General features: G+C 44.9%; 1 protein-coding gene across 2 annotated transcripts; it reads right to left on the bottom strand.

The window, feature by feature from the left end:
- Positions 1-1426: 1426 nt before the first annotated feature.
- Positions 1427-24973, bottom strand: LOC120949150 (uncharacterized). 2 transcript variants are annotated; one of them, XM_040366207.2, is made up of 3 exons: positions 23470-24973; positions 5017-6903; positions 1427-4943 (listed from the first exon to the last, which is right to left on the bottom strand). In XM_040366207.2, exons 1-3 carry the CDS (start codon positions 23527-23529, stop codon positions 4398-4400), a joined length of 2493 nt encoding a protein of 830 aa, XP_040222141.2. In that variant the 5' UTR covers positions 23530-24973; the 3' UTR covers positions 1427-4397. The 2 variants fall into 2 exon arrangements, with proteins under 2 accessions (XP_040222141.2, XP_040222142.2); XM_040366208.2 differs by lacking the exon at positions 23470-24973 and adding an exon at positions 9533-10680.
- Positions 24974-26971: the final 1998 nt, after the last annotated feature.

Raw genomic sequence — 26971 nt, 5'->3', positions numbered from 1 at the left:
TTTCCACAAAGAGTGAAATTCAGGCGATCCCCGGGATACACGGTTAATGAGAACCAAAAATGGCCGCAAAATACCGCGTATGTCGAATCTCGTAATTCCCAGCCAAACTATAACTAATTTTCTTATAATTTTGCCCCCTTTGGTGGTTTTAGGTCGCTGCCAGACACACCGCAAAACCACCGTAACGATAAAGTTAGACAACCGAAAAGTCACGCTTGTTATTGTAAACAAACAAAAAGTGAGTTTTGTTTCCCTCATGTGTTTTGTTCCTGATGACCCAAGTGCCACAAATCCACTAAACGACCACTAAACAGGTTCTAAACGACTGAAGCTCTCTACCAAAATGGAATGTAGAAAGACTTCGTTTAGCAGACGGCGAACGACTCATGCATTCTAAAAATAGCACAAAAAAAGTTAGAAAGGTATGTAGGTTACCGGAAAGATAGAAGGCTATATAGGTCATGATTAAATGAAGCTTGTCTAAACACATTGCAAGAAAAGAACAGCTATATAATGATGAATTATAGTACGCCATCTATTGAGAAAACCAGTGAAACTTTGGATCTTTCATTTTTTCTAAGGAAATTGGATGTTCCAGTCGTTTAAACTTAATCTGTGGCGCTTGGGGAGAATAACAAAAATACTTAAGTTTAATTTGTATTCAATTGATGTTTGGCACTGCAGAAGCTTGCTAACAGCAATTTCGTTAGGATTTCGCTCGCCGACGTGTGGACCTAAATTGGGCAATTGACATTTTCGAGCACGAATAAGTGTGAATTCGAGCAAATTTCCTTAAACTGAAGCCTTAAACTTCCCTTAAACTGCACCAGTTTGAGGGAATTCAGAAAAAGTCCTTTAAAATCAACTGTGATGCGGCTTTTTCGTTACTTTCTTCTAGATTCGCTCGGAAATGATGTTTCCTATCGTTACAGTTGATCATGTTCCCATTTTATACTTAAATAATATCCATTTTTTATAGAATACCATTACACAAAATTAGCTTTTGCTTTTCATAAAAAAACCAGAGCTATGAATGAAAAATGAGCTCGACAGCATCGTCAATCGATAGAGGAACGTCGAATTTACGAACACACTAAATCTTGGCGCTTTCAACATACTTGATCACACACAAATCCACAATTTCAAGTGATTCAATTATCGAGTATTAATCAAACAGATATGGGAAAACAATAGTTTCGAGCAAATGTCACTTGGGTCTCCTGTAATTTACTCTGACGATACGAAAATTGAAAGCAATCTGCACCTGATTGTATTCAACGTTTCCTGTTTTTAAATTAATCTAAAACCCCAAGCAATTGTTATAAAATCTAAAACAGGATGCTAAAAAAATTATGAAATTGAAGATAAGCAAAATAGTTTCATAATTAATATATAAATAGCAAAACAAAAACATTACAACAGCGGGTTCCATTTTTTCAACAGAAATCTTTTATTATTTTTTTAGTATTCTTTCGTGTTTTTTAATATTTTTTTTCTTTCTTAGCTTCTCTCTTTTCATCCTTCCACTCTCTTAATTACTTAAAAAAGTACATTATTTTTGATACAAAAATTTAAGATAAAAATGCTTCGCCCCCTTCAAATACTGTACAAAATTTAAACTTACAATTATATGTGTTTGACAAAACATGATTTTTCTCCACTATCTAAACGCTCCTTCTTCTCCCTCAACCGCACTCACTCAATCCTCTTTCATTCGTTCGCCTCTTTCATCCTACACTTTTTGAATTTTCATTGTCTCCTTTATCTTACTGTTCAAAAGGTAAGGTATGAATGTAAAACTAAAAATGCTCGCGACCTAACTGGCTCTCTCTCTTTACCTTATTTGTGTTTCCGTTTATCTTTTGTTTAACATCACATCGTACTTCCACACCTTTTTGTACACTCGCATGTCTGTTTGAAGAAGAGAGTAGAGCTCTCGTAAAGTTATGATGTGTTATCATCTAGTGTGTAACTAAAAACGAAATGTATACGATACCAACGAAGAGGGGTGGCGGCATTCAGTTAAAAGATCGTACAACTTCCACCTACTCATAGGGATTGAGTTATTGATAGCGTTTCGATGGCTGTATTATGTTACATACTTTTAAAACATCCTTTCTTAAACACTATCTCCTCCATTCCCTTTCGTTTTGGGGGCCTAAATGTTATTTTTGCATTTTTGTTTTCCTCTTCTGTTGCCCATGCTCTGCCTCGAAGCACACACGAAAAAAAAACATATATTAAAATTAAACCTTACAGCTTAACGAGAAAACAACTACATTAATTACACATTACACATAAACAGTAAAAATAAAATAAAAATAAACAGTTTAAAAATATTAACACAACGTTGCGCATGTGAGCGCAACAAAATTACACACCAAACCCAGTCTGGTGGACGACCACATTCGCGGCCCATTGGTCATTCAAGAGTTTGTGTTTTTTTTTAGTTGTCGTAGTAGTAGTGGTAGTACAAGTTTCAAAATTAATTTAATATGTATTTGGGGATCCTCATCATGATCACCACTTTCCCCTGTCTGTGGCGTGGGTAGGATTAGCCAAAACAAAAAACCCGTCTGTAAAGGACACAGCAAAAGCGTCAGCACTGCATCTCTCCCTCACTGTGGTAATGAGTGCGTGCTTTTACACAGTGTGCTTTATAAGCATAAACGGTCAATTTGCTGCTAACCATACCCACCCACCCATCGCCAAGCTACCACTGATAAGGTACAGATTAGGTAGTATTTTGTACTGCTTTTGATAGTGTGTGCAGCGAGTAATGCTTCTATAGAAACAAACACTTCTGCACAACATGCTTTCTGTGGCTTAAAGAACGTTTTATACCCCTCTATGTGTATACATATATAGTTTTGTTCGTGTGCGCTTTTTTAACTCTCCTTCTCTATAAATTGCGCGCTCCTCCTTCACACAGAGAGAAATCTAGATACTCGATCATTTTCATTCCAATTTTTGATGCCACGCTGATGCGTTGTTGATAGAGTGTTAGGTTGCTGGATGAACACAACAATAAAAAACAAACGACCGCTCATCAAAAAATCCAACTCAATGCAGAACACGAACGCGTGATACAATGATCAAAAATTGATATGAAAATTATCCTAGCAATGCTGACCACACACTGTCATTGTATCCCTCTTAGCTGAGTCATAACGGTTGCATCAGCGCGACTCCGTTTGGTAAATACTGTTCAGGCAAAATTTTCACTTACAGCTATACATTTTGTTTTGTACCGAAAAAAGGACTTGTCTCTTATCATTTTTTTGTTTGTTTTGAAAATAAAGAGCGATAATCAAAAATAAAAACTATAACAACAAACCGAGAAACATTCCAGCGTACTCAAACTAACTAGTCTTACGAAACTGGAAAGATGGTGCCAGGTGTAAATACGCATTCAATTGTACCTCATATTGTTTTTTGTTTTTTTTTCTCTTTCTCTCAGGTCAGGTATATGTGAGTTTTGTCCCGTGAGGTGTCCCGTACAACACTCGTTTGCAACCGAGGATGTTGCATTGGCAGATTCCGATCGATTCGGTGTGCGGTATACAGCTATGAAACCAACGTGTAAGCTCTGCCCCATTGATGGGAAAGTTACAAGTATTCACAGCTGTAAGCTGCAGCCTATCAGGATTAGTACCATTTGCCTTTAACGGACAACAACGATGCAACATCCTGGGTTGGAGGACCCTTCTTGGTATACGCTCAGTGTCGTCTAGAGTCGAGGTTTCACACTATCGCTTATTTCTCCCTTTCTAACTTTACCATGCTATTTCTAGTATTATAGTGTTTGTACCGAATTTTATATTGCTGTTACGATTACCATCAGCACCGGAAAAGTGTAATTCGAGCTGGTGTGTGGGATGTGGTTGTGGTGTTGTTGGTTTATTTTTTTTCGACGGCACTCACTGCTCTCTGTGTGTCTGTGTCACAAAGACACGATATTCCTTCTGGCAGTGATAATAATTTATCGTTATAAAAGAGAAAAAAATGCTCATAGAAAAATTCTGATTGTTGTTGGAATTTGTTTCCTGTTTCCTCCACTCTCTCTTTCTCCTTAATGCTAGAGAACGCGGAATCGAATACGGAAAAATATACGATGCATGTGGGTGTGTGTGTTTGTACCATCCGGAACGCACTGAGTGGGCTGTCGAATAAAGCTTATTGTAAGAGCTTCCTTTCTGCTTTTGTGTATATTAACGGCTTGTATGAGAGAGGTATGCATAGAAGGAAAACAAATGCATTTTCCCTCTTTAAATCATATAGCATACCATCTATAGAAAGTCCACCACACTTACCAGACCCACGTTCCATACACACAACAATGTGGTGTACGTTCGACTCCCTAAGCTAAACGACTAAACCATACCGGCGCGGTTAATTCAAGCCAATCGCGTAATCATCGGCACTTTTCGCCTGATGGTTCCTTGCTGAAGCTGCTGGGGCTGCTGCTGCTGTTGTCGTAGTTGCTGCTGCTGCAGCTGCTGAAAGTGTTGCTGAAAGCTTAGCCCCATCACACTGTTACCGTTGACGGGCGTGACGGTGACGGAGTTGTTGCCCGTGCCGTGCACTATCGTCGGTTGGCGGGAGGAAATGACGTTCACCAGGCTGGCGGTACCGTTTGCGTTCGGGGAAATGGAGTAGGTCATATCGAGCCGGGCACGCTTCGCCGGCGGTTGCTGCTGCTGGATCTGTTGTCGATGGTGCTGCTGCTGCGTTGTGTGGATTTGCGTCTGCTGATGTAGCTGCTGCTGGAGGGACTGTTGCTGCGATACGGTAACGGTACCGAGTCGCGTCTGTTGCTGAACTTGATTAATGTAAAGCGATTCATCTTCATCTTCCAGCGATAAAAGATCCTGCTCGGTCAACTCCAGTGCGAGCGTGCTGTCCTTGGAGTCTACGTTGATGTTTCCGTAAAAGTCAGGTACCTAGAACAGAGTAGAGACGGTTAGTCAGTTGATTGCACCACCGTACCAGACGAACAGAACGAGCGGTCCTTACCTCTAGATCGAAATCCACCTGATCGCCACCGTCCTCTTCACCATCGATCAACGATTCCGGCGTGTTGATGATGAAGCTTTCCGCGTCGACGTCGATCGTCTCGCGCGGTGGCTCTATCAACTCCACATCATCGTCCTCCTCCTCCTCGTCCTCCGCGTTCTCTTCCTCTTCTTCCTCCTCTTCCGGCTCAACCACCTCCTCGTCCACCTCCTCCGCGTCCACATCGGACGGGCCGCCGTCACTTTCGAGGTCTTCCTCCACGTCGAGATCGTCGTCCCCGGTCGAGCCGTGCTTCATCTCGCCCCGCTCGAGCGCCTCCAGATGCTCGGGGTGCACCATCGCCCGGCGGATGGCCAGCGGATCCTTGCGAGACCACTTCTGCACCTCCTCGTCCATCTTCGTAATCTTGGCCGGGTTCATCGCCCACAGGCAACCCTTCCGCTGGCCACCGTTCGTGGCCGGTTTTTCGATCTTCTCGAAACACTTGTTCAGGGACAGATTGTGCCGGACGGAGTTTTTCCACCCGGTCGGTGCCGTCTTGAAGTACGGGAAGTGTTCGCACATGAAGCTGTAGATCTCGGAGACGGGCAGCGAGCCGGAGCGGGAGTTTTTCAGCGCCATCGCGATCAGGCACGAGTAGGAGTAGGCCGGTTTGGGGAACTCGCTCTCGATACTGCCGCCTTGCGATCCGCCACCACCACCACCACTCTTGATCAGCTTCTGCTTCGGGCCAGTCGGGGTCATCGCTCGCTGCAGCTGACGGGCGACCAAAGTCGTCGTCGGGGAGCCGCCATGCGTAATGGTGACCACACCGACACCTCCTCCCGCCGGTTTGCCGTTCTGATCCACGATTAAGGTTCGGTTGTAGGTTTTCGGACTGGCCGCACCACCGTTCAGCTGCCGATGGGGGCTAGACTCGCGCTTCACCACACCGTTCAGCCCCATCGCGCTGACCTTCTGTATGCTCTTCAGGTTCTTGTACTGTATGCTGTTGGCGTAGGTCAGCGCACCGATGCCATGGGCCAGCTTCACGGTGTTACCCTTGCCGAGCCCAACGCCGAGCCCGGGCGATCCAACGGAGGACGTGCGGTGGACGATCGCTTCACCGACCGTTACGCTACCGCCGCCGTTACTAGTTACGAAGTGTTCGCTCGCGCTCTTCACGATCCCGCCGTTTCGCACGATGATCTTCTCCTCCTTCAGCGTCATCTGGGCGGTCAGATCTTTGCGCACATTGTCTACCGGGGTCGCTGGCGCGAGGGACGTGCAGGAGATGGTGCCTGCCGTGCCGCCGACCCGCGTGATCTGCGCCAGGCTGGAGATCTTTTTCGCCTCCTGCACCGTCGACACCTTGATGGTGTTGGGCGAAAAGGTAAGATGGCTTTTGCGTTCCTTCGGGCTGGCCATGGTCGAGCTGTGCCTGGTGTCGCCGTGCACGGTCGTGTTGAGATTGATGTTCTGCTTCGGTGACTTGAGCAGTGACTGGGCGGCCACAAGGGCACTCATCGTCGACGATGTCGCGGACGAGCCGGACGACGACAGGACACTGCCGTTCGGGAATCCGCCCATCGAGGAGGAGGAGGAGGATGACGATGAGGATGAAGATGACGACGATGATGACGACGACGGGACGGGCATGACGAAGTTCGGATTGGCACACGTAGTGACCTCCGGGTAGAGATCGGTGCTGCCAATGCCGAACGCTGCGCTGCAGTAGAAGTTGTTCCCATCGAGGGAGTTGTTGTCCAGCTCGAGCGAGGGCAGATCATAGTTCATCAACGAAACGAATTCGTTCACACCGCCCACAACCGTCGTCACCTCTGACTTGATGTCGATATCGAGCATGTCCTGCATCGAGTCGGTGATGTAGAGATCCGACATGGGAGTCTGAAAGGAGCAATGTTAAAAAGTAACGATAAGTAAAGGCAGATTGGCATACACAAGTAGATAACATGGTTTAAAGTAAACACGCATTTTCGATTCCACAAAGAGTTCCTTTACAATGTGGCACAGCATTCAAAAACAGCATTAGTTAAATCCAGCGCCTTCGCAACAGTTCAGGAAGTGAGTAAACTTGCATGAAAACATCATACGCATATTTCATACAACATATCTTTACCCTCGTTATTTGTGGACGAAATTTTAACATCAACACGTATAACCAGCTCCACACACCATCGATGCACACAGCGATAAAAGCTGCTAGTGGTCGAACAAAGCCAACCATAAACAATTTATTGCATGGCATACTACTAGCATTATTCAGGCTTTCCCGCGATACCAAAGTTCAATTCAGCCCTGAATGCAATAGTCTCGTTCCCCCCCAAACGAAAACATTGAAGAAAGGGCTGCTGCCTCTGCCTGCCGTAGGAGCAGCATAAGTTTTTTTTTGTTGTAGATGCGTGAGCGAGAGCAAACAAAGGAAACCTGGGAAAAAAGTACAGTCGGTTCAAAAGGGATCGTTGTAAAAGCGTGACAACAACAGAGGGATAGCAAATGGAGGGAAAACGTTCTCATGCCAAAAACGCATAACAGACACACACACACACAGTCAATGTGTCCCTTCGGAAGGGATGGATAAATGCGCATGAAGGATGGTGGAGATAAATGTTTCCAATTCCATACACACAGACGCACCAAGTTGAAGCAGAACCAGCGGGAACGAATGTAAGGGAAAAATACGACCCTTCGCTCTCTTCTTTGTCGATCTTTTTTTTTCTTGTGTGTGGAGGGGCCCTTCTAAACTTTTCTTACACACACTATAACCATACCCCGTGTGTATTGCTTGCGCGCTACAACACGCAAGGAAACTCTAGACGAAGCATTCAACTCGACCAGAGGGCGCGCACAAAAATCCCTTATACAGAGAGAACACAGCAGGCAGGCAAGCAGCCGGCAACACTGCACAACCCTGTGGGTTACGGGTTTAAAGGCGGGGAAAGGAGATGTGCGAGACGGGAAAAGGGATTGCACCCTTCCCGGGAAGAGAGCGAGAGGAGCGCATAACAAAATAGCACGCAACCGAGCGAGAGAGAGATGCTTCATAGAAGGGCTGGAAAAGAGTGTGAGAGCGAGACAGGATGGAGGGATGTTTTTTTTTAAATAGCGTTGTGGTGGTTGCGCCCTTCTGAAGCCGGCCGGCTGCACGGGACAAACAAACGCTACACAACCCCTACCAACACACACGCGCACACACACACACTCCAGCACAACAGAACGAGGGGAATAAAATACATCATCCAGCAGCAGCAGCGGCAGCAGAACACCGAACGAACCCCGAGCTCGGGCAGAAGGAGAAACCACGAAAGTACAGTCACGTCAAAAGTTGCGCTCGAGCACGCTGAACACTGGTGCGCTCTTTTTGGCCGTTTTCGAAGCCCGCGCTCGCTCGCTCGTGCGCATACAGTACCAGGGGTAGGCCTGTTGTTGTTGTTAGTGTTTTCTTTTCTTCTTCATTTCAAATGTTCTTTATTTTTGTTTGGTTTCTCATCGCATCGGCTCTGTTCCCCGGACCCAAGGTGTGTGTGTGTGTGTGTGTGTGCCGGTTCGGTTTGGAGAGGCACAGAAATCAGAAAGGATGGTATTGGAGCAAATGGTAAACTAATCGCAACAACTTTTGGACGAAAGATACATCACATCGTCCCATATCCGCGTCTGCAGGGGTGAAACATGCTGTGCTCCCAACTCATCCCCAACTTATCCTCCCGGAGCTTCTCCAGACAGTTGCTGGACGTCTTGTATGCGACTCAGAGGCAGCAACAAAAACATCGAATGCAGAAAGAGAGAAGGAGGAGAGGTTGGACACTGTTTCGCGACTGCTTAGAACATTGCTAATGGTGTTGGATCAGTACTAGACTAGTTTGCTGCCCTCTAGATGAGTTTATTGTAGATGGCAACATAACCCAACCAATACACACCACACATCGGTTGTTGCCCGCGGCATGGGCAACGTTTTCGCGCTCAGTGTACATGGCAAGAGGTCGAATGTTTCCTAACCAGGAGCGAATGTTGAACGACGGATGAAATTGTATACAATTCCCCGCCAAAAACTATTGCCCCGCAAATGTTGTAGTAAATGTGTGTTTCTTCCTCTCTGCGGTCGGTTTCACGCATCATACATCCCACCGACCGCCGCTACGAAAGCTAACACGATGATGGGTCGAGACGAAGCAAAAGGCGGCACTCAAAAAAAAAACGCGCGCAATCTTTGATGACAACGACACAACAACACAACCAACGACAACAGAGTGTTTGCATCACATGCAACATAGAAGAGGGACCATAGTATGCACACATAAACATACTCCCCCCTCCTCACGCTCGCGCAATGTTGACAGAGAACACGCCAGCACAACACAACGAAAGACGCGGAGAAGATAACGGATTGCGTGAGGAGGAACGAGAAAGTACACAGGGCACACGCAGAGACAGGGTTGATTGAAAGTTTTGGCGCGAAAAGCCCGTGCATTTGTCAAAACCGGTACAAAACACAAAACAATAACAACCAAGAACTCACCTTCACATGTGTGTGGGAAGGTTGGACTTTCAGGCAGCGTTTTTCGATGTGATTGGGAATGATGCCAGTATGCCTTCTGCTACGACTATCAATTTCTACAGCGGAAGGAGATGTCGGGGCTAGAAAAACTGGTTGGTTGATGAAATGATACTACACAACGCAGAAATCAAAACATCCTGCTTTCGTTGAAAAATGCTGCTGCTGCTGCTGATAATCTTGCTTACTCTTTTTGCCAACTCAATTCTCTGTTTTCTCGGAAACTTCGTGCTCCCTTCGTTCTCTCCGAACATAGATGGCAGAAAACGACCCAAAAGAAGGTGAAACATACTATCAAGTTTCTGTCTGGCGGATGTTGGGAGCAGCTCGTTAAGTTTCTATTTCTCTTTTAAATCTAGTGAGTGGACTCAGAATACGGGCCGCCTAATTACATTGAGTTTACAATCTGGTGAAATTAGTTGATAGAGTAGCATCATTCAATATTTCGCTTCTAATTGTCGATCAGAAACCCAGACAAGATGTTTACATAGCGCTAGAAGGGATCCTAGGGATTAGACAACTGATATTACAAAAAAGAAAGTGAGAGATGTTTGCAGGCATCAGGACATCGATATATGCCTGTTGGGATTGTTCAGAAAAAAAAACAAACTCTTGTGCAGCATTGTGAAATAGGCAAATCTCGTTCATTCTACACAATTGTTTCAAATTTCGGACAGCATATTGAAGTTAGTCTATATTTTTATACAAACAAAATCCAACCTCAAAATGGTCCTCACAACCTTTTTTGTAATATCTTAAAACCTGACTACAACTTGGCACATTTTGGGTCCCAAGGACTATGAGATATGTTGGGGAGCTGGTATAATTTTAGCTTGAGGAATATTGACCCAAAGTACAACATCGCACCATTGTGTCCCAAACTTTCTCTCCTTAATCGGACACAATTTCCAGGGGGCCATGCTAACAAGTTGTAGTTGTGCCGCTTGTATCAGGGTATGAAAGTTTCGCGCCAAAAAACCTCTGTCTCACCTTTGTATCCCCACACACACACACACACACAAACTTACTGTGGTGGGTTACCCTCCATCGAAGGAAGTTGCAAAACTTACGCAAGAATATAGCGCGCGACTTTCCGACCGTTCAGAGTAGGGTGGTGGGGGGGGGGGGGGGGGCGGATTCAGATCCCGCAAGTGGGGAAAGACGATGACGATCGTGGAGACCAGAAAGAAAGAATGAAAATAAAGTAACAGGACACACGCACACGCACACTCTGCCACTTTCCCGCGCAAAATCAGCAACTTTGCGCGCGCTTTTTGTTTCCTCTGATAATGGTGGGGGAGGGTGCTGGATGATGACCGAAGAAGAGAAGCGATGGAGTTAAAAAGGGAGCGGAGTAGGCAATTTTCAGAGTGGATACGACGAGGACACGATGTTATGGTGAATGATGATGATTGCGCACTCAAAAAAGCAGGGCGCACACCACCATCTCTGTCAATTATTTTAAGAATCGCGCGTGAGAACGAACGGCGATGGTGTACTACAAAACGCAGGGCAGCGATTTCTCTCCCGACAAGATGATGCTACCCGGAGATCATGCTTGGCGGTATTCTCCCCTGGCTGCTTTCACCTCACTGTGTAATGGTTCTTTCAGCCCACCGCAGTTGCCATACAGACCACGACAAATCTCTCGCTCCATCGAGCACACTCAGAATTGAAGATTGTCGAGAGAAACACAACGGCACAAGAGAAGAAGGTTGGATGGAAAAAAGCGCGCCAAACATGATCGGGGCGGTCATTACTCCCGCCGCCGCGTGATGTTTATTTGTCGCTGACGCCCGATGTTGTTTTTCGATTCCCACCCACTACCACACCTCATCATCCCTCCGTGATCCGTTCGTGTTTCCCACTTTCGCGCCCTTTCTAACTAACGGTACCACCCAAGAGAGGAGCACACCATCGCACACAAAGATTTCGTATTTGAATATGAATCATTCAAAACTCTCCACCTATACATCATTATGCAGCAAAGAATATGATGTACTGAGTTCCAATAGCTTCACTTAAAAAAACACGACATGACGCGGGGGCGTATGTGTAATAGGTTCTGCCATTTGGTAAAGGGTAATAGAACACACGGCACGACGCACACATAGATGATACGACTGTAATCTCAACCACTTAAATCATCAATCATCAAAGCCAGATACGAAAGGCGCTCTTGGAATTGGGTGGATTGCTTTTCTACACCCCGACATGAACGACTGAGCGAAGAGGGCATCGGTTTAAGTGGAAAATATCTAATAATAATTTTCTCCCTGCTGCAAACGACATTCAAGAGAGGAAGCAACACTACGACGTCCACTCCATTCCAGAACACAGCAACTCCCATACGGAGAATAGTGCCTCTTCACTACAAATGTGTTTCCCTTTCATAGCATCGGCTTCCGCAGGAAGCGAAATGCCAACATGGAATCATTTTTCGTTGCATTTAAAAGTAGTTTCCGCTTTTGCGACTGCTAACCGCTAAACCAAACAAAAACATCGTGTCTTGTACACACTAGGTACATGATGATGACGGTGGTTTTCTACCAGCCCCTAAGCATAAACACACATGACCCAGCGCCTTTTATCCTTACTCCGATCAAAACGCGATCATGCAACGTTCAACCTGCTCTGCAGGCTCGTTGGCCACAGAAGAGCTCCAAAAACTTGAGCCAAAAAAGAGGGAAACACGAGAAAAGGTGGAGCGATGATGTGACAGATGCTTTCGGGGTGTAATGACGACAAGTGAATATATATCTTCTCGCTTGCTTCTACCTATAACTCCCTTCTCCGCCGTTATACGATCAAAAAAGTCGATGCGTACAACGACGTCTTTTCCTTTCCTTCAGCGGGGCACGTGCCTGGAACAACTTCCCTATCGTCAATAACACATGTGCACGCGCACCATCTGCTACTGCTGCTGCTGCCTTGATCCACCATACGAAATAAGGAGGCTACAGTAACAGAGAAAAGCGACACGATCGACGCGTCCCCTCCTGCATAAACGAGTGCTTCTCCCCCGAGAGAAAGGAACGAATGAACATCAGAGAGAAAACTGGGGTAAAGCTGACGATCATCAATTAGTGCTCGGTGCGTAACACTTGTGCGCGATAATTAATTTCAAAACATGGGCAGTACTGCGGCTAATTGCTTTGATAACAACAGAAGGAGCATACTCAGTTCACTCTACGCGTCTGGCGAAGATTTTATTTTTCTTCCACAACCCCGCGGAAGATCGCCCGCTAGAAGAGCAGCCTTTTACAACTTGATCGCTCACCATCATCTCACTTTCAATCCCTTTTTCTCATCACGGCTCGTTACTCCTCTCACCCCTTTTCTTAAGCAAAAAGCAATGTTTCAAACACATTAATTGCATGTCCTACCAACACCACCGGTGTGTGCAGCATAGCACAGAAGATGATTTCTTTGTTTTACTTCTACACAACATGATCATGCAACGAAAATCCTGACGAAGGTGTAAAGCGAGAAACAGAAACACGACTTTTCATAAAAAGAGCAAGAAATATTGTGTCTGAAGGTACGCGTGAGAATAGAACCATCAAGGTGTATATGTGTAAGATTCGAAAACTAAAATCTATCACACACCATTTCGCGCTTCAGAGCAGATCGAGAGGGGGTTGTGCGCGTGTGGGAAAAATTTAAAAACCATCCAAATGCAACACAGCACACAGGCACATATACACCACCCATGTGATTTGGAAACGGGGAATGTTGCTATCGGTGGGAACTAGGGGCCATGGTCAATCAAGTGTGGCGTTCACACGAGGAGCAGGTTGTTGTCCGTCCGTAACGTGTGATTTAGGCTTGAGATTTTGTTGAGGATGGTTAGGCAATCTATTCACTTGTTTTACAACTGTAAAACATCAGAATATGAAAAAAAATATATTGACTAATAACAACAATTACAGACTTTAGAATTCAAAATATAAGCGAAACTGAATCAACAACTTGGATGATTGGTTTTGGCCAACTTACAGTCTTTTCACACAGTCGCAATACTAACATCCCCAACGCAATTTTAATAATAGAATTTCCTCCCCCTAATAACACCCAGTGCCAATTGTTCAACAAAATGTATCCCTTCATTTGCCTTTCGCATTAGATCCTACCATTCCCATGACAGATCATTACTTATCCTGCTTAAAGGACAGGACGACAAATTCCTTCTCAGTCTGTCTGTGCAAATGAATCATCGTTTACCGGTGTGTGACCATCAGTATGCTTCTCTTTCCCTCGCTCTCAACTAAATATCCACGAAATCAGATTTCCTGTTTCACAAATTTGCTGTGTACCTAATACACAGCTACACTGGAGGAAAGCAGTACCGGTACCGGCAGGAAACTAGTCCTTTTTACCGGCTATAACACCAACAATGTGCTCCACGCCACACGCATGCGTCGTGTAGCACCGGCACCTCCACTCTCCTCCTACACTACCGGATCCTGCTGTTTTGCTACTAAAACTCCAGAGTTAGGAAAACATTAACACTGACTATGGCTGCCGTCGAGTGCAGGCAGAGAGGAGGCGGGAAAAATAATGATGAAGCGTTTCAAATTGAATTTATTTTAAGCTGAATTTAATGCTTTTCATAAAGGTCGACTGAAAATAGCGTAGTTTCTACGCCTAATTTACAGATTAATTTTATCAGAATCGTTGTTGTAGGCGAACATACAAGTTATAGAAGAAGATTCGTTATTTAGAAAGATATATTGTTTGTTCTATAAATATCCAAAATACTATACAGTAACATAAGTAACATATTGCAGTCCTTTTGCCATTGGAAATAAGCACAAAGCGAAATAAAAACAAAATTAAAAAAAAAGCAAATCGATTGCTACTCACTACCAGGACATCAAATTTCGAGGAAAGTTTTCCCGTCACAGAAAGCGAAAGTGTAATTGATGGACTTTTTTCTCATTACAAAAAAATAACCTTTCCCTCCTGCAGCAACAATGCTTACCATCCCCTTCTTGCCTTTTCCATTCTGAGATTGTGGGAAATTGGCGCCCAGTTTGGTACGAAAAGCGCAAACTCCAACATAACCCCACACGGTGGCTCGTGGGCAGGGCAGGCAGACAGAGCACCGAGAACGAGGTATCGAAGAACAAACCCCTCCCAAATCCACCCCTAGTCCTTCCGGCTCATGAGTCACCTATCGCATGGAGCTAAATCTTTCATATCGATCGGTTTTTCGGTAGCTCTCGCCACACAGAGTAGCCGTCAGTTTAGTCATTTCCCTTTGGACGCCACCTCTTTGAGAAAGCACAAATTCTTGGAACCGTATTTTAGTTCCGGTGAAGATCTCCGTAGATCTACTCCGCGGAGGGCATTCGGGAAAGTGGCCTCCCCCTTAAACCCTGGGAGGGGGCCACCGTATAGCAATGCGAGAACGGAAAGAAAGCTCGTGTCACTTCCGGAAAATACCAGGAGCACATAAGAAATGATTGGATTCCTGGCGAAGGAGTCGAGTGAACGACTGACTACTACTACCTACACAACGCTGTGTGGACGAGGATATTCACTGCACCAAGAAGTCTAGTCAAATCGGTAGAATGGTACAAACAACGAAAAAAAATCCTCCCGATATGTTCCCGTTGTGCGCATGCGGCACGTGGGGACGTTTCTTTCCATTTTTGTTAGCAATTCTGAGTTCCTTTTCAAGCTCCCGAAGGTTAGTGTATTGGTGGCGGTTTTCTCCTTCTTTGCGGTGCTGCTCCGAGAGGATACAGAGAGTTGTAGACCCGGTGTTTTAACCCTCGAAACAAAACAAACGAACCAACATAAGGTTTCACCTGCCTCTCGCCAACACTTCCGTCCAACGAAGGTGCAGCATCGAAGGGTGTGTGCATGTTTTTTGATAATTCGATCAACCGGGACGTAATACAAACCGCTGAACGAGGAGCATCGAGGTCTTATAAGCAAAACGGCGAAACTCTTGATGGGGGAGAGAAGGGACTACTATACATGCAACCATTTCAATGCCACCTGGGGGTCAAAGTGTAAGGGTAGGAACCGGTAAAAAGTACATTAAAGCATAGCAACACCTTCCCCACAAAAATAAAAAAAAGACATATGTTTCGATTGCGGCACTATCGTGTAGGTTGTTGGCAGGAGACACTGGTAGGGAAAATGCGCGGGAAATTTTTATTCCACAGAGGAAGGAGGAGTGCTCGCGTCAAAAACAATGAGAGAAATTATCAGGGAGAAGAGAGACACTTCTAACGGTTCCTTCGCCGCTGCGTTCTGGCAGCCTGATAGGTTGTAAGCAGACGAACTCTTTTCTTTCGATTTGCGATTGAAGTAAATTGAAATCAGTTTTCGCTCCCGAATGAGTAAGTAAATAGAGGAGGCGCCAACTTGCAGATTCGGAATGAGATTGATCATGCAGGCCATATTCAAATGACACATGACTTAAAACGCCCAAATGTATGCAATGGTGCTCTTTTTGCGTTCAACATGAAATACCCAAACAACACATCAGTAAAGATTTACAAAAAAGGCTGCAATCGCTGTAAAAAATTACCTTTAACTGACCTTTTTTTTAACGAAAAACCATTTCCTCTCTATCTTGCGATAATTTTGCGTGTTAATACAAAAATTACCTGCAATAAAACCATTAAGTTTGAAACAAAGGTGTGAAAAAAGGATTAACAGTCTGGGGCAGGTACAGGTCATTGGCGGCGAAGCGGAAAAAGGCTGACGCAGATGATGCTGTGAAGCCAAATCTCCAGGAGAAAAAGAAAAGAAACCCATGCATGCAATGCTTGCCGGGAGTGCTGTAAAAGCCCTTGAGAAAAGAAAGCAAAAGCGCCAATAATCGGGCAGAGAGAGAGAGGGGCAGGAGCGATAAGTCTCTGCTGCATACTGTGCGTTCCAGGTGTAATTAGTCAACGTGTTTCGGGACCGGGTGTGGCGGTGTGTTCCGCTGTTGTGCACCGGTAATAACTCAACATTTTGCAGACCCAATATGAACGCAATAGCGAAAACGGAACATGGAGAGGTGCGCAATGGTATATTTTTGCTGTCCTTCCATCGATCAACTAAACTTGGTAAATGACAAGATGGCCAAGTGTTGTGAGTGCGCAGATGTCTTTCGGCATGATATGGAGGACAGCAACAGTGTTTTAAAAATATTTATTTTTTAAGCTTGATCAATAAAGTTCCACTAGCGGCAGGGTTTGGTAGATTCAGCCCGCATTTTGGCGCAACCGCAGCAATAACCGGGATGAGAACGGTCAGAATCAACCAAACTCTCCAAAAACCCGAAAACCGCGCTACACACACACACATCTTTTAAAGAACGATCTTCAAAGAGGCACAACAGAGCTCCATCCCTGAAGATCGTACTCGTACTCCATTCTATCCGCCAGCCAAAAACCGGTTCCTGTCTTGCCTTTACTCTTCGTAAAAAGTTGAGCATTGAAATCTTTTCCATCCACCACCGAATGGGGGTGTGTGTGCACGGCTTTCCGTTCGTCTCTTTGTTCCTCTTTGCACGTTCTTTTCTTAGCCTTTGCGGTGGCCATTCTTCTGATGGCACAGTGTACTGAACTACTAAAAGTACCGTCTACTATATTAGCTTAACCGCACGCATTTTCACAGTCCTCTCCTTCTACGCTGCAACTACCCACACAAATCTTCTGATGAGCGTCTTGTTTTTGTGCCATTGCCTCAGTACATCAAGCTAGGGAGACTCGAGAGGGCGAGTCCCAAAGGGTAGAAAAGAGGAAATTGAGGAAAATGTTTCACACGGAATGCCCTCGTCTTTGCGCGGGAAGACCCTTATACCACTGTGGGGACTATGGAGAGCCCCCATTGGAAGATACATTCAAAGGAAAGAAACTCAGAATCAGGTCCGGCAGAAGAAGAGAGCGGGGTTACCGATCTTGCATGCTCTGACTGCTGGCCCCTTATGGCATACACATTTCTTCGATCTGTCTCTCTCACTCTCTCTTTGTGGTCCATTATAGTGATTTCGTTTGCCCTTTTCAGCTTTGTGACGGAAAGCATTAAAAACTTTACCACCGGTATATACCCCACCATGATCACAACACCACCGCGTACACCCCGGCCGGTGGTCAATCGTCGTCATGTTCATCCCATTCTCGGGACCAGCCACACAAGAACAACCCTCGACCACTGGGGTAAAGAGAGACAGAGAGAGAGAGAGAGAAGGAGCCTGGGGTACAAGGAAGGGCAAGGAGTGTTTTTATGTGCCTACTTCTCTTCCTGTTTCGCTTCGTTGCGTTCGTTATGCTGAAGAAAACGAAGACGATGATGATGATGAGATGGTGGCGGACTTGCGGTGGTGGTGTTGCGCTCTTGTGGCTTTTGGGAGTCCGGCCAGCCCGTTTGGAGTGGTAGTATCTCTGATGTTGCTTTTCGCTTGTCCGAGGTTTGAGGTTTTGCTTCTTCACGTTTCCTAGCTAACAAGAATGGTTGGCAAATAGGTCCACAACCACTGTTCTTTTCAATTCTGAACAGTGTGTGGCAGCCGTGCACAACTCTTCCAGCGAGGGAAAAACGGCAGTGATTGCTGGAGTGTACTAAGAACGTGAAGTAGACATCGCCACACACTTGTGACTGAGCCCAGCACCGAGAGAGGATAGCAATATGAGTTAACAATTCGGAAAAAAACAAAGAACGAACCTTGGCGATTGCTCTTTGGTTCCGACCTATTCAAGGTTCTCCCTGGAACCGGAGCAAGAACGAGCTGGAGGTAGTACCAGAACCTCAAACTTAAGTTCAAGAAATTGTAGGGAAAATCATAGAAAGATATTAAAGATCTGGTGTTGGATAAGATCTACTTCGATCTGATTTCCGCAAATGTGTATCTCGATTAAAATTGACAACCAGTAACAAACGTAAAGCCTAAATCTTTACTACCCAATCTTCCCAGAGAGGGAACAATAGAATAGAATATGTAAATTAGAATTAGAACAAACATCTACAAAAAAGGAAGAACCCATCCACACTACGGGAAGTAATTAACTATCCAAAAGCATAAACGAGAACACATTCTTCCAATGCCGCTTAGATATGTATCTGTCTAGTAGCAGCCCCACATACCACTGAAAGATGTAATATAAAACGATCTCTCCACGAACAAAGAGAGCACACCACACTACACAACAGACGTCTAGAACAGAACCATCACCAACCCCAAGAACCGCGAATCGTGTCCATATCTAGCCAGACCCTACGTTACCAAGTGATCTCGCTTTACACCCGCGGCATCTTCATGCAGTACAGGCAAAAGATTGTGATCGTGCGCGATCTCCCGGCGTTCCACAAACTACCACCCCCACCCAGTGGTGCAAGAGCTATGGGGTTGGGTGGATGGGACGCAGCAATAAATGGGAAAAAAGGTTTCAAGTTGCCGCCGCAACTGCCGGCAACGTAGGAGCATGGGGCCGTGAACTTGAGAAAGGTTCAGGAGCTTTGCCAGAAAAGTATGTGCTCGAGAGAACGAATTCTTGCGCTTTAGGGCATGATTTATTTAGGTGAGTGGCCGAGGCTTTTCCTGCTGAGTATGCGCAACCATGCTGGAGCAGCAATCGTTTTATATGACAGACCAGGGGGATGATATTGAAGCAATTCCGACACTTTCTAGAGCACACATACACCATTTATTGTGCATTGTAATTTGCATTCTCTTGAGGTGTGCGCGGGCAGCGTAATGACATTGGCTGTAGGTTTCCTTTTTTGTATTTTTCGTATCCCTGGGAAAGGTCGATGTAAAAGCAACGGAGGACATTTAAACATTTTGCTGCACATATAAAAGGCGCCTGGCGCTTCCCGCTTTCCCTTTAAATATGCATTGTGGCCCGGGTATTGTCATCACGGTTCGTTTACATGGTTGGTGTGATTGATGCAATCCAGCATCCGCATATCATATGTGCATAAATTAGTGGAATGTTCAAATCATGGCTAATAGCTTTATTGGTGTGCCTATTCGTCCTTCATTTCATTCTTCTCTACCCTTGTGCTATACCACACACACAAATATGCACACAGGCAACAGTTTCGGGCTGTTTGTAATAAAGATCAAGTTCTAAATTTCGATCCGCTTTACCATACGGTGAAATGTAGCAACATAAAACGTTCCTAACAAAAATGCACTCCGTAATAAAGATTTACGACCCTGCACACAGCAAAAACAAAGATAGAGAGAGATGAATAGCCCATACCAATAGAAAAAAAAACCCTTGTCCTCCCTCTTTTACCACCAATTGCTTCATAACCATCACGAGAAACATCAGAAGGGAAACTCCCAAAATGAGACGACCAGGGTGAAAATGGATAGGAAGAAAGGCACAGAACGAAACACCAAAAACACCCCGAAAGATTCTGTGTCTGTGTGTGCCCGTGTTCTTTCTCTTTTCGTCGGAGGCAGCAGCAGCATAGCACATTTACGATTTGTCGTCGTTTTCGGGGTCGCTCCTTCCTTTCAGAACTCGTCGAGAACTGACCTTAGTGCAATAATTTTCTAATTTTTCCCTCGCACCACCGCTGTGAAGGGTTTGTGTTGTGTCGGAGAGTGCTTGTGTGTGTGGCTGTATCTCTGTGTGAGAAGTTGTTGCCTTGGGAAAGAGATTTAAAAAAACAAAATAAACACATTCCACACTCTCATCGTCCAACAATCGCTTGCTGCCCTAGGCCAACGGAAAACGTATGGACCTCTTAAGCGCTCGGCATGACAGAAGTTAGATTCCGTGCCCTATCCTGGGTAGAACAGGCTTGGCGAAGAAATGGGGTAGAAGACAGGAGGAAACGATCGGAATATGTGTGTCATCACCGTGCATTCTCTCCTCTACCTGATAGTGGTGTAGGGGTACTGGAAAAGACACAGAAATGCTTATGGACGAGCTTCCGCCGAAACACCCAAACCCACCCTGGGTGTACCACACCCAGGAAGCTTCTTCTGCCTGGGTTTATCATTCATGGGAATGTAAGAACCTCAAATTCTAGCCCTTGGTTCTTTCCCCTTCACCGAAAAATCGACTTTAGGTAGCGCTTTTTGTTTTTTAAAAGGCCACACATTTATAGCGTGGAAAAGGGGTGGTGCTGGCAGGAGCAATTTGGGGTGAGCCAGTAGTACCCGATTGATGCCGGTTGACCTACTTTTCGTCCGTTAAATTATTCACAGCAGAACAGTTGGGTGGACAAATTTGGGCATTTTCTTAAATGGAAAGCAGCATTTTAGTACCAAGGGGTTATTGGTTTGTGATAGGTAAGTTACAGCAAGAGGGGTTCAGCAACTTATCCAGCATTACCCAAATGAAAACATGAATGGAATATTTGTTTTAATTTTAATGGCTTATTATATTAAAAGTCATAATAATTTTATGATGTTTTGTTTATGCCTGATACGCACCTTTCCCAAAGCAGTTTTGCATGATTTTTCTATTCTGATTGATTAACCTTTCTAACAAATCGATTAATAACTAATAAAATCACAATGGCATTCAATGGTTTACATTTCTGTAAATCTGACATCTGTTGTTAAAGATTTTAAAAAATACATTCTAGTCTGGTACAAGAAATACGTAATTGATCGTGGCAGACGATAGTTGACATTGGCTGTAGCATAAGTATGGCGTTTTTAAACGTGAAAAAATAAGTAAATCCTTGGAATAGTAATCAGTGTGTCCTCTCTCTCTCTCTCCATCCGTGGAGCACCACCAGCAACACAGACACACGGCGGCAACATTGCTTCGAGCCAGACACACAGCAGAGGCAGACGAGTGGTGCAATAGGCCACAACAATGTCCTTGTAACAACGGGCAATCGATGGACCCGGCTCGACCATGTCTGGAAGTTTTCGCGCGCGCGGCTATAGAGAGAGAGAGAGAGAGAGAGAGAGAGAGAGAGAGAGAGAGAGAGAGAGAGATATCTCTGCCGATCTCGTCGGAAGCCCCCCTCAACCCCCAAGAGCCTTTATGTTCAGGGCCACCAGGAGTTCGGAAGAAAAAGCGCGGGAACACCAAACAATTACACCGATTGTGCGGCGGCTAGGATACCACCTCCCGGGCGGAAATTCTTCTCTGCCCGCATCGTTTTCCCCATCGATACCGATTACATTCAGCACAAAAGATCAGATCCAATTCCACGGTACAGGATGAAGAAAGCAGCACAAGGCGGGTGGTGTGGGGTGGCCCGGCAGACAGCATTGAAAAAAAAAGGCGCGCTTAATTCATCGTGCCTGGAAGGGCAGTAGTACATACGGCAGAAAAAACGTGATCTTGACGTTCTTCGCGCGGAGATCACTCTCTCCCTCTCTCTCGCTCGTTCGTTTGAAAACATTTTCGCACACATGTTACGATGGGTTGGTTTTTGTGGAGGTACGCAGAAAGGGCAGGGACGGAGGATCGGAGTAAGAGCAAATTTAAAAAACCTCCCGCAAAACATGCGCAGACCCTCAGCTCTCTGCTGATGGGGCCGATGTATGTGTGTGTGTGTGTGTGTTTCGAGCAACATGAACTAAGAATAAGATCGGGGAAGAAATTCGACGACTATGCTGAACAGGATGGAGATTCCAGCAAGAAGAGACGGGGCGGGGGGTCTTGGGGGCAGCACACACATTCATCGGCAATGATTATCTTTCATTCTTGCTGCCTCCACCGTTCGCCTTTTGCTACATTTTCGCGCGAAATCGGACAACGGCTGGAAGGAATGTTGGCGAGCTGGAAACGTGTGTGCGTGTGTGTGTGCTTCCCGTTGGCAACGGCGACGAGAAGCGAGGACACCACAGCCTTTGGGAGGTGTTTCGAGAGCTCCCCACAATGCGCGCACAACATCTGTTGTACATTTTGCAGCGCTGAATCGTGCCTGTGTTTTAGCGGCTTTTTGGCCCGTAAGGTTGAGCATTTTCAGCAGCGCAACCTCTTTGCGTGCATTAAATTAAACATATTTGCTGTTCATCAGCTCATCCACAATGCGACATCCACTTTTTACACGCTCAGTCGAGTGCGCACGAATGTGTGGACTGTGTGCGTATCAATTTCACCTTAAACCACGTGCGCGGTTGGCAGCATAGCACACCGGCGAAGCATAACTAACGTGCTAAACACACACACCGCACACACAACAAAGCACGTAACATCCGACTCCGAAACACCCCGTTCAGCCGGCATTTTGGCCTTGAACTGTAGTGCGGCGGCCACCTCTCGCGCGGTGAGCTATTTCTCGCACCGGCCTAGAAACCGATGGTTTGGCGCCTTTCCTCTCATTCTCATCTCCCGGCTCATACGCCGGCGAAAAAGTGTTCGCCGCGGGTTTCGAACTAAGCATTAATGAAAGGGTGGTGGTGGGTGGAGGAAGGAGTCTGCACGACGGAACACACCAATCGTTATTCGCATCTCATTTCCGGCGCGGGTCCGACCGATAACGGAACGAATTTGAATCGGTTTTGCAACTCGGTACAACACCAAAACACTCAACACACACACACGAGCGAGAGAATGTCATCTCTCGCTGGCTGTCAATCTCTTTCACTCTCTTTCTATCCCATTCGCGCACTCATTCACGAGTGACAGACGGTGTGTTTGCGAAAATATGCAAAACGCTCTCGCAAACGAACAAAATGAAACAAAAAAAACCACACCACACACACAAAACAGATTAAAAAACATCAGACACTATTTCGCCGAATTGACATTTTAAAGGGAAGGTAAACCCACCCCAGGCAGATGTTCATCACAGGAGCGAGAGACGGTGCGACATGCGGGACATCCGCCGATAAACATCTGCCAGCGACTGGCGGATTTCGTTGCGTGAAACATACACACATCCGTACCCGCGTAACTCATTACACGGCCAGGTGGATGATTGCGAACCAAATAACTAGCATTTAATTTTTTCATCATCTTACTTACACTGTATTTACTCATCGCGTCGTGGAATCCGGTAATGCTCGTGTCCTCTAGGTCAAACATTTTGGCGCCCTTTCTTCACGTTTCCTTGGATACACCAGTAAAAACAGACACGCACACACCAAGGGGGCGCCGTACACACTTTTGGAATTACACTGACTGGCGCACGCCCAGGAAAGGGGTATGGGGGTGAGTGATTCGAGGAGGAGGCTTCTTTTCCGGCCGCGGCAGGACGAATTTATTTTCCGTTTACACTTTTCCCCACAGACCACACACGTGGTGAGAGAATGCCCGGCTCCGGCATAAAAACCGCCCGCACAGGAATAATACGCTTAGCGGCAGGACCTTAACGAATTATTCCTTCCATAGCTCCTGTTCACCGGTGGTGATGATGATGATGAATGGTCTTCGTTGCCGTGTCACGTTCGCATTGGTGATGGTGCGCATTTGGGCGAACAGACACACAGGCCGCCTTTTTAGCAGGATTGGAGCGCAACACAAAACAAATGCATGCAGCAGTATAATGCTTTCGAGATCTGCTGGAACAAACGGGGACAATTCACACACTCATGTCGATTTTCGATGGGATAGCCGGAAGCAGCGCAACCAAATCGAAAAAAAGGCAAATCAAAACAGCACACAGAACACACTGTTGAAGGCGGGCAGGATTTGGCAGCTACAATAAGAACAACCAAAAAGAAGAAATTGTTCCACACCACACAACAATGACTTCCTTCCGATTTGTTGTGGTTCGCGCGCTGCTGCTCTACAGTCCCGTGCTCGGTGTCGCGTAGATGTGCTCTACACGCGTTCTCGTCGGTAAATAAACGTCGATGCGTGTTGGTACCGTGCGCTCAGCCACCGTCTGCGGTTGTCTCTCTTTCTCTCTCTCTCTGTCTCACGCACACACTTGCTCGCTCAGTTATGGATGCGCAGTGGTATTGGTGCCGTAATGTAACCCTCTCCTCACAACGGTTGTTCTCACTGGGGTGATGAGACTTTTGGCGGAATTTTTCCTCTCACTTTCGACCGCACAGTTCACATCGCAATGGGGGGCAAGATTTCAGTTTCTGTCACGTCACAAACAATCACTCAAACACAGCAGCACCTTTGCAAGCATACCACGGCACCGCAACAATGTGCAAACTCGTTTCGGGTAGCCCTCAAATCGGAGATGGCACCGCACCGTTGGCTCACTGGGCACACTGAGAGGAACAAAGAAAAGGTGAGCCGCCGTTCAAAATGGCCGTCTCCGCTCATTCGTTCTCACCGAGCGGACGGTCTCGTCGAACAGAACCGGCTAATTGGAATTTTTACACCGGACACACTTTGCACCAATAAGAATTATCTCCCTGGCGATGGTACGTTGATAAATTTGCCGCTGGCAATTGTCTAACAATCGCAGGAACTGGCGGAAATGGACAAAATCCCGAGGGAAAAAAATTGCGAGGGAAAACCTAAACCGTACCCAACCGTGTCCGGGAGTTGATTGTGTCACTTCAAATATGATAGGTACGGTGGTGTGCGTACTGGATAGGTACAAGCGGTCTCCTTCACACACACCGATACGTGTTGTTTGAAAACAGATTTTTTCGTCGGCACAGGGTGGGTAGGTGTTAACGTAGGGGAATCGATTTATTCGTGGGGAGTGTGTTTACGCGAAATGAACATTTCATTCAGGGTTGAGAAGGACCCTGATTCTTCATATGAATGGGATATTTCGGAAAAAAATACAATGCATAAAATGTGTTATTTACGACCTTTAAGATTTTCTATAATGAATTGCTTTCGCTGAATACGGGAAATACGGGCTGAAATACGGGACGAATCTTTAAACAAGGGAAATATTTAATAATTGGTAGAGGATGTAAATGTACTTGGTTTGCTAAGAACTTATTAAAAGAGATACTCATTATAAGAGGAAACAAACGAACGAAACAAATACGATATGGGAAAGATAATAGGAATACAGGAAAATCGGGTCTACTTTCAACCCGTTCTTGATTTCAAAAGCCTAAACGGGAAAAAGATGAAAACGATGTTTTGGTAGTTTTGAAGTAAAACATTCCAGTTTTCTGCTATGAAAAATTAAGAACTGATATGTGTTAAAGTGAATTCAAATCATTTAAACGCCATTTCTATTAAAATTAATGGGGCAAAAGGAACAGAAAGAGAATTTAGAGCAATTCTATAAAAAACATTATTTCTTTTAAATAACTTTTTTTTAAAATTATTTTAGTTATTTTTTTACGATTAGGAAATTCCTTATTAGTTGGCTTACCTTACTGCTTCGAATTAAGGAAATTTAAGAAATTATTGACTAGGGTAAATGTACCTATAGTGGTGGTATTGCACTAAAAAGCGGTTCATACGGCAAATTACAAGAAATTACGTTATTTACGTTAGTGTGAAATGTTCTTTAGCCTTTTACAAAGGTTTTAAAAGTTAAATGGGGCCATTCCGTTATTTAGTGACCGAAAAATCCATTATTTTGTGAAATGTGTCAACATTTTTCCAAAATCCTTAGGATTTCATAACGAAACTCATTTTTCTGTTAACGTTCTAAATGACCACATAACCACGCAATTACTAGTTTTTCAACCTAACTGTTATGAAATGTTATTGTTTTACTAAAATTATTTGCCTTTTGACCATGTTTATGCATTTTTAAGTGTTTTTTTACCATAGTGCCCTTATAGGTACAAAAAACAGGCATGTTCCTATAGTGGTTGTAGTAATAAAATCAATAAAAACAGGTCGTTTTAGATTTTTTCGAGGATATTTTTGACATGTCGTACTGTTTTCACTAAAATAAGCAACAGAAATGAGTTTTATGTAAGTAATTTACCAAAAACAGGCCAAAATTCGCTTATATGGCTGAATGAAAAATTGACTTCAAATCAAGCACACTCTTCCGGGTGTAGGTTGACGACAGGTGTGATGCAGTACTTTTGTCAATAGTTTAATTGATCAAATTTATACATTTTTTACGATCAAATTACGCAAGAAACCAATATTATGGCAGTAATCCTTGCTATTCATACGAAAACAGCTTCAAAACTAAGTTTCATTGATATTATACACTGTTTTTGATGCATCTTTGTTTACTACCACTATAGGAACACAATACGACGACTATAGGAACCATACCACCATTATAGGTACAACGAAGCAGTCACAAAAATATGTATTTTTTCGTAAATTTGATGTATTTCATTGTAAAAATGGTTGTGATTGCGAAGATTAAACATATTCCAATTGATATATGTTAAAATATTCAGAAATTGTCGTTCCTGACACTTTAAATCCATTAAAACTCATCGGCACCACTACAAATTGCACCACTATTGGTACATTTACCCTATTAATATTTTCTGTTGATATATTTTTTTTAGCCGATCTGGTGGTACAGTCGTCAACTCATACGACTTAACAACATGCCCGTCATGGGTTCAAGCCCCCAATGGACCGTGCCAACATTCGTAGCACTGACCGCATGAGTGGA

This window comes from Anopheles coluzzii, chromosome 2 (genome assembly GCF_943734685.1).
Source record: "Anopheles coluzzii chromosome 2, AcolN3, whole genome shotgun sequence".
Taxonomy (NCBI): Eukaryota; Metazoa; Arthropoda; class Insecta; order Diptera; family Culicidae; genus Anopheles; species Anopheles coluzzii.
This window is presented reverse-complemented; position numbering and strand designations above follow the sequence as displayed.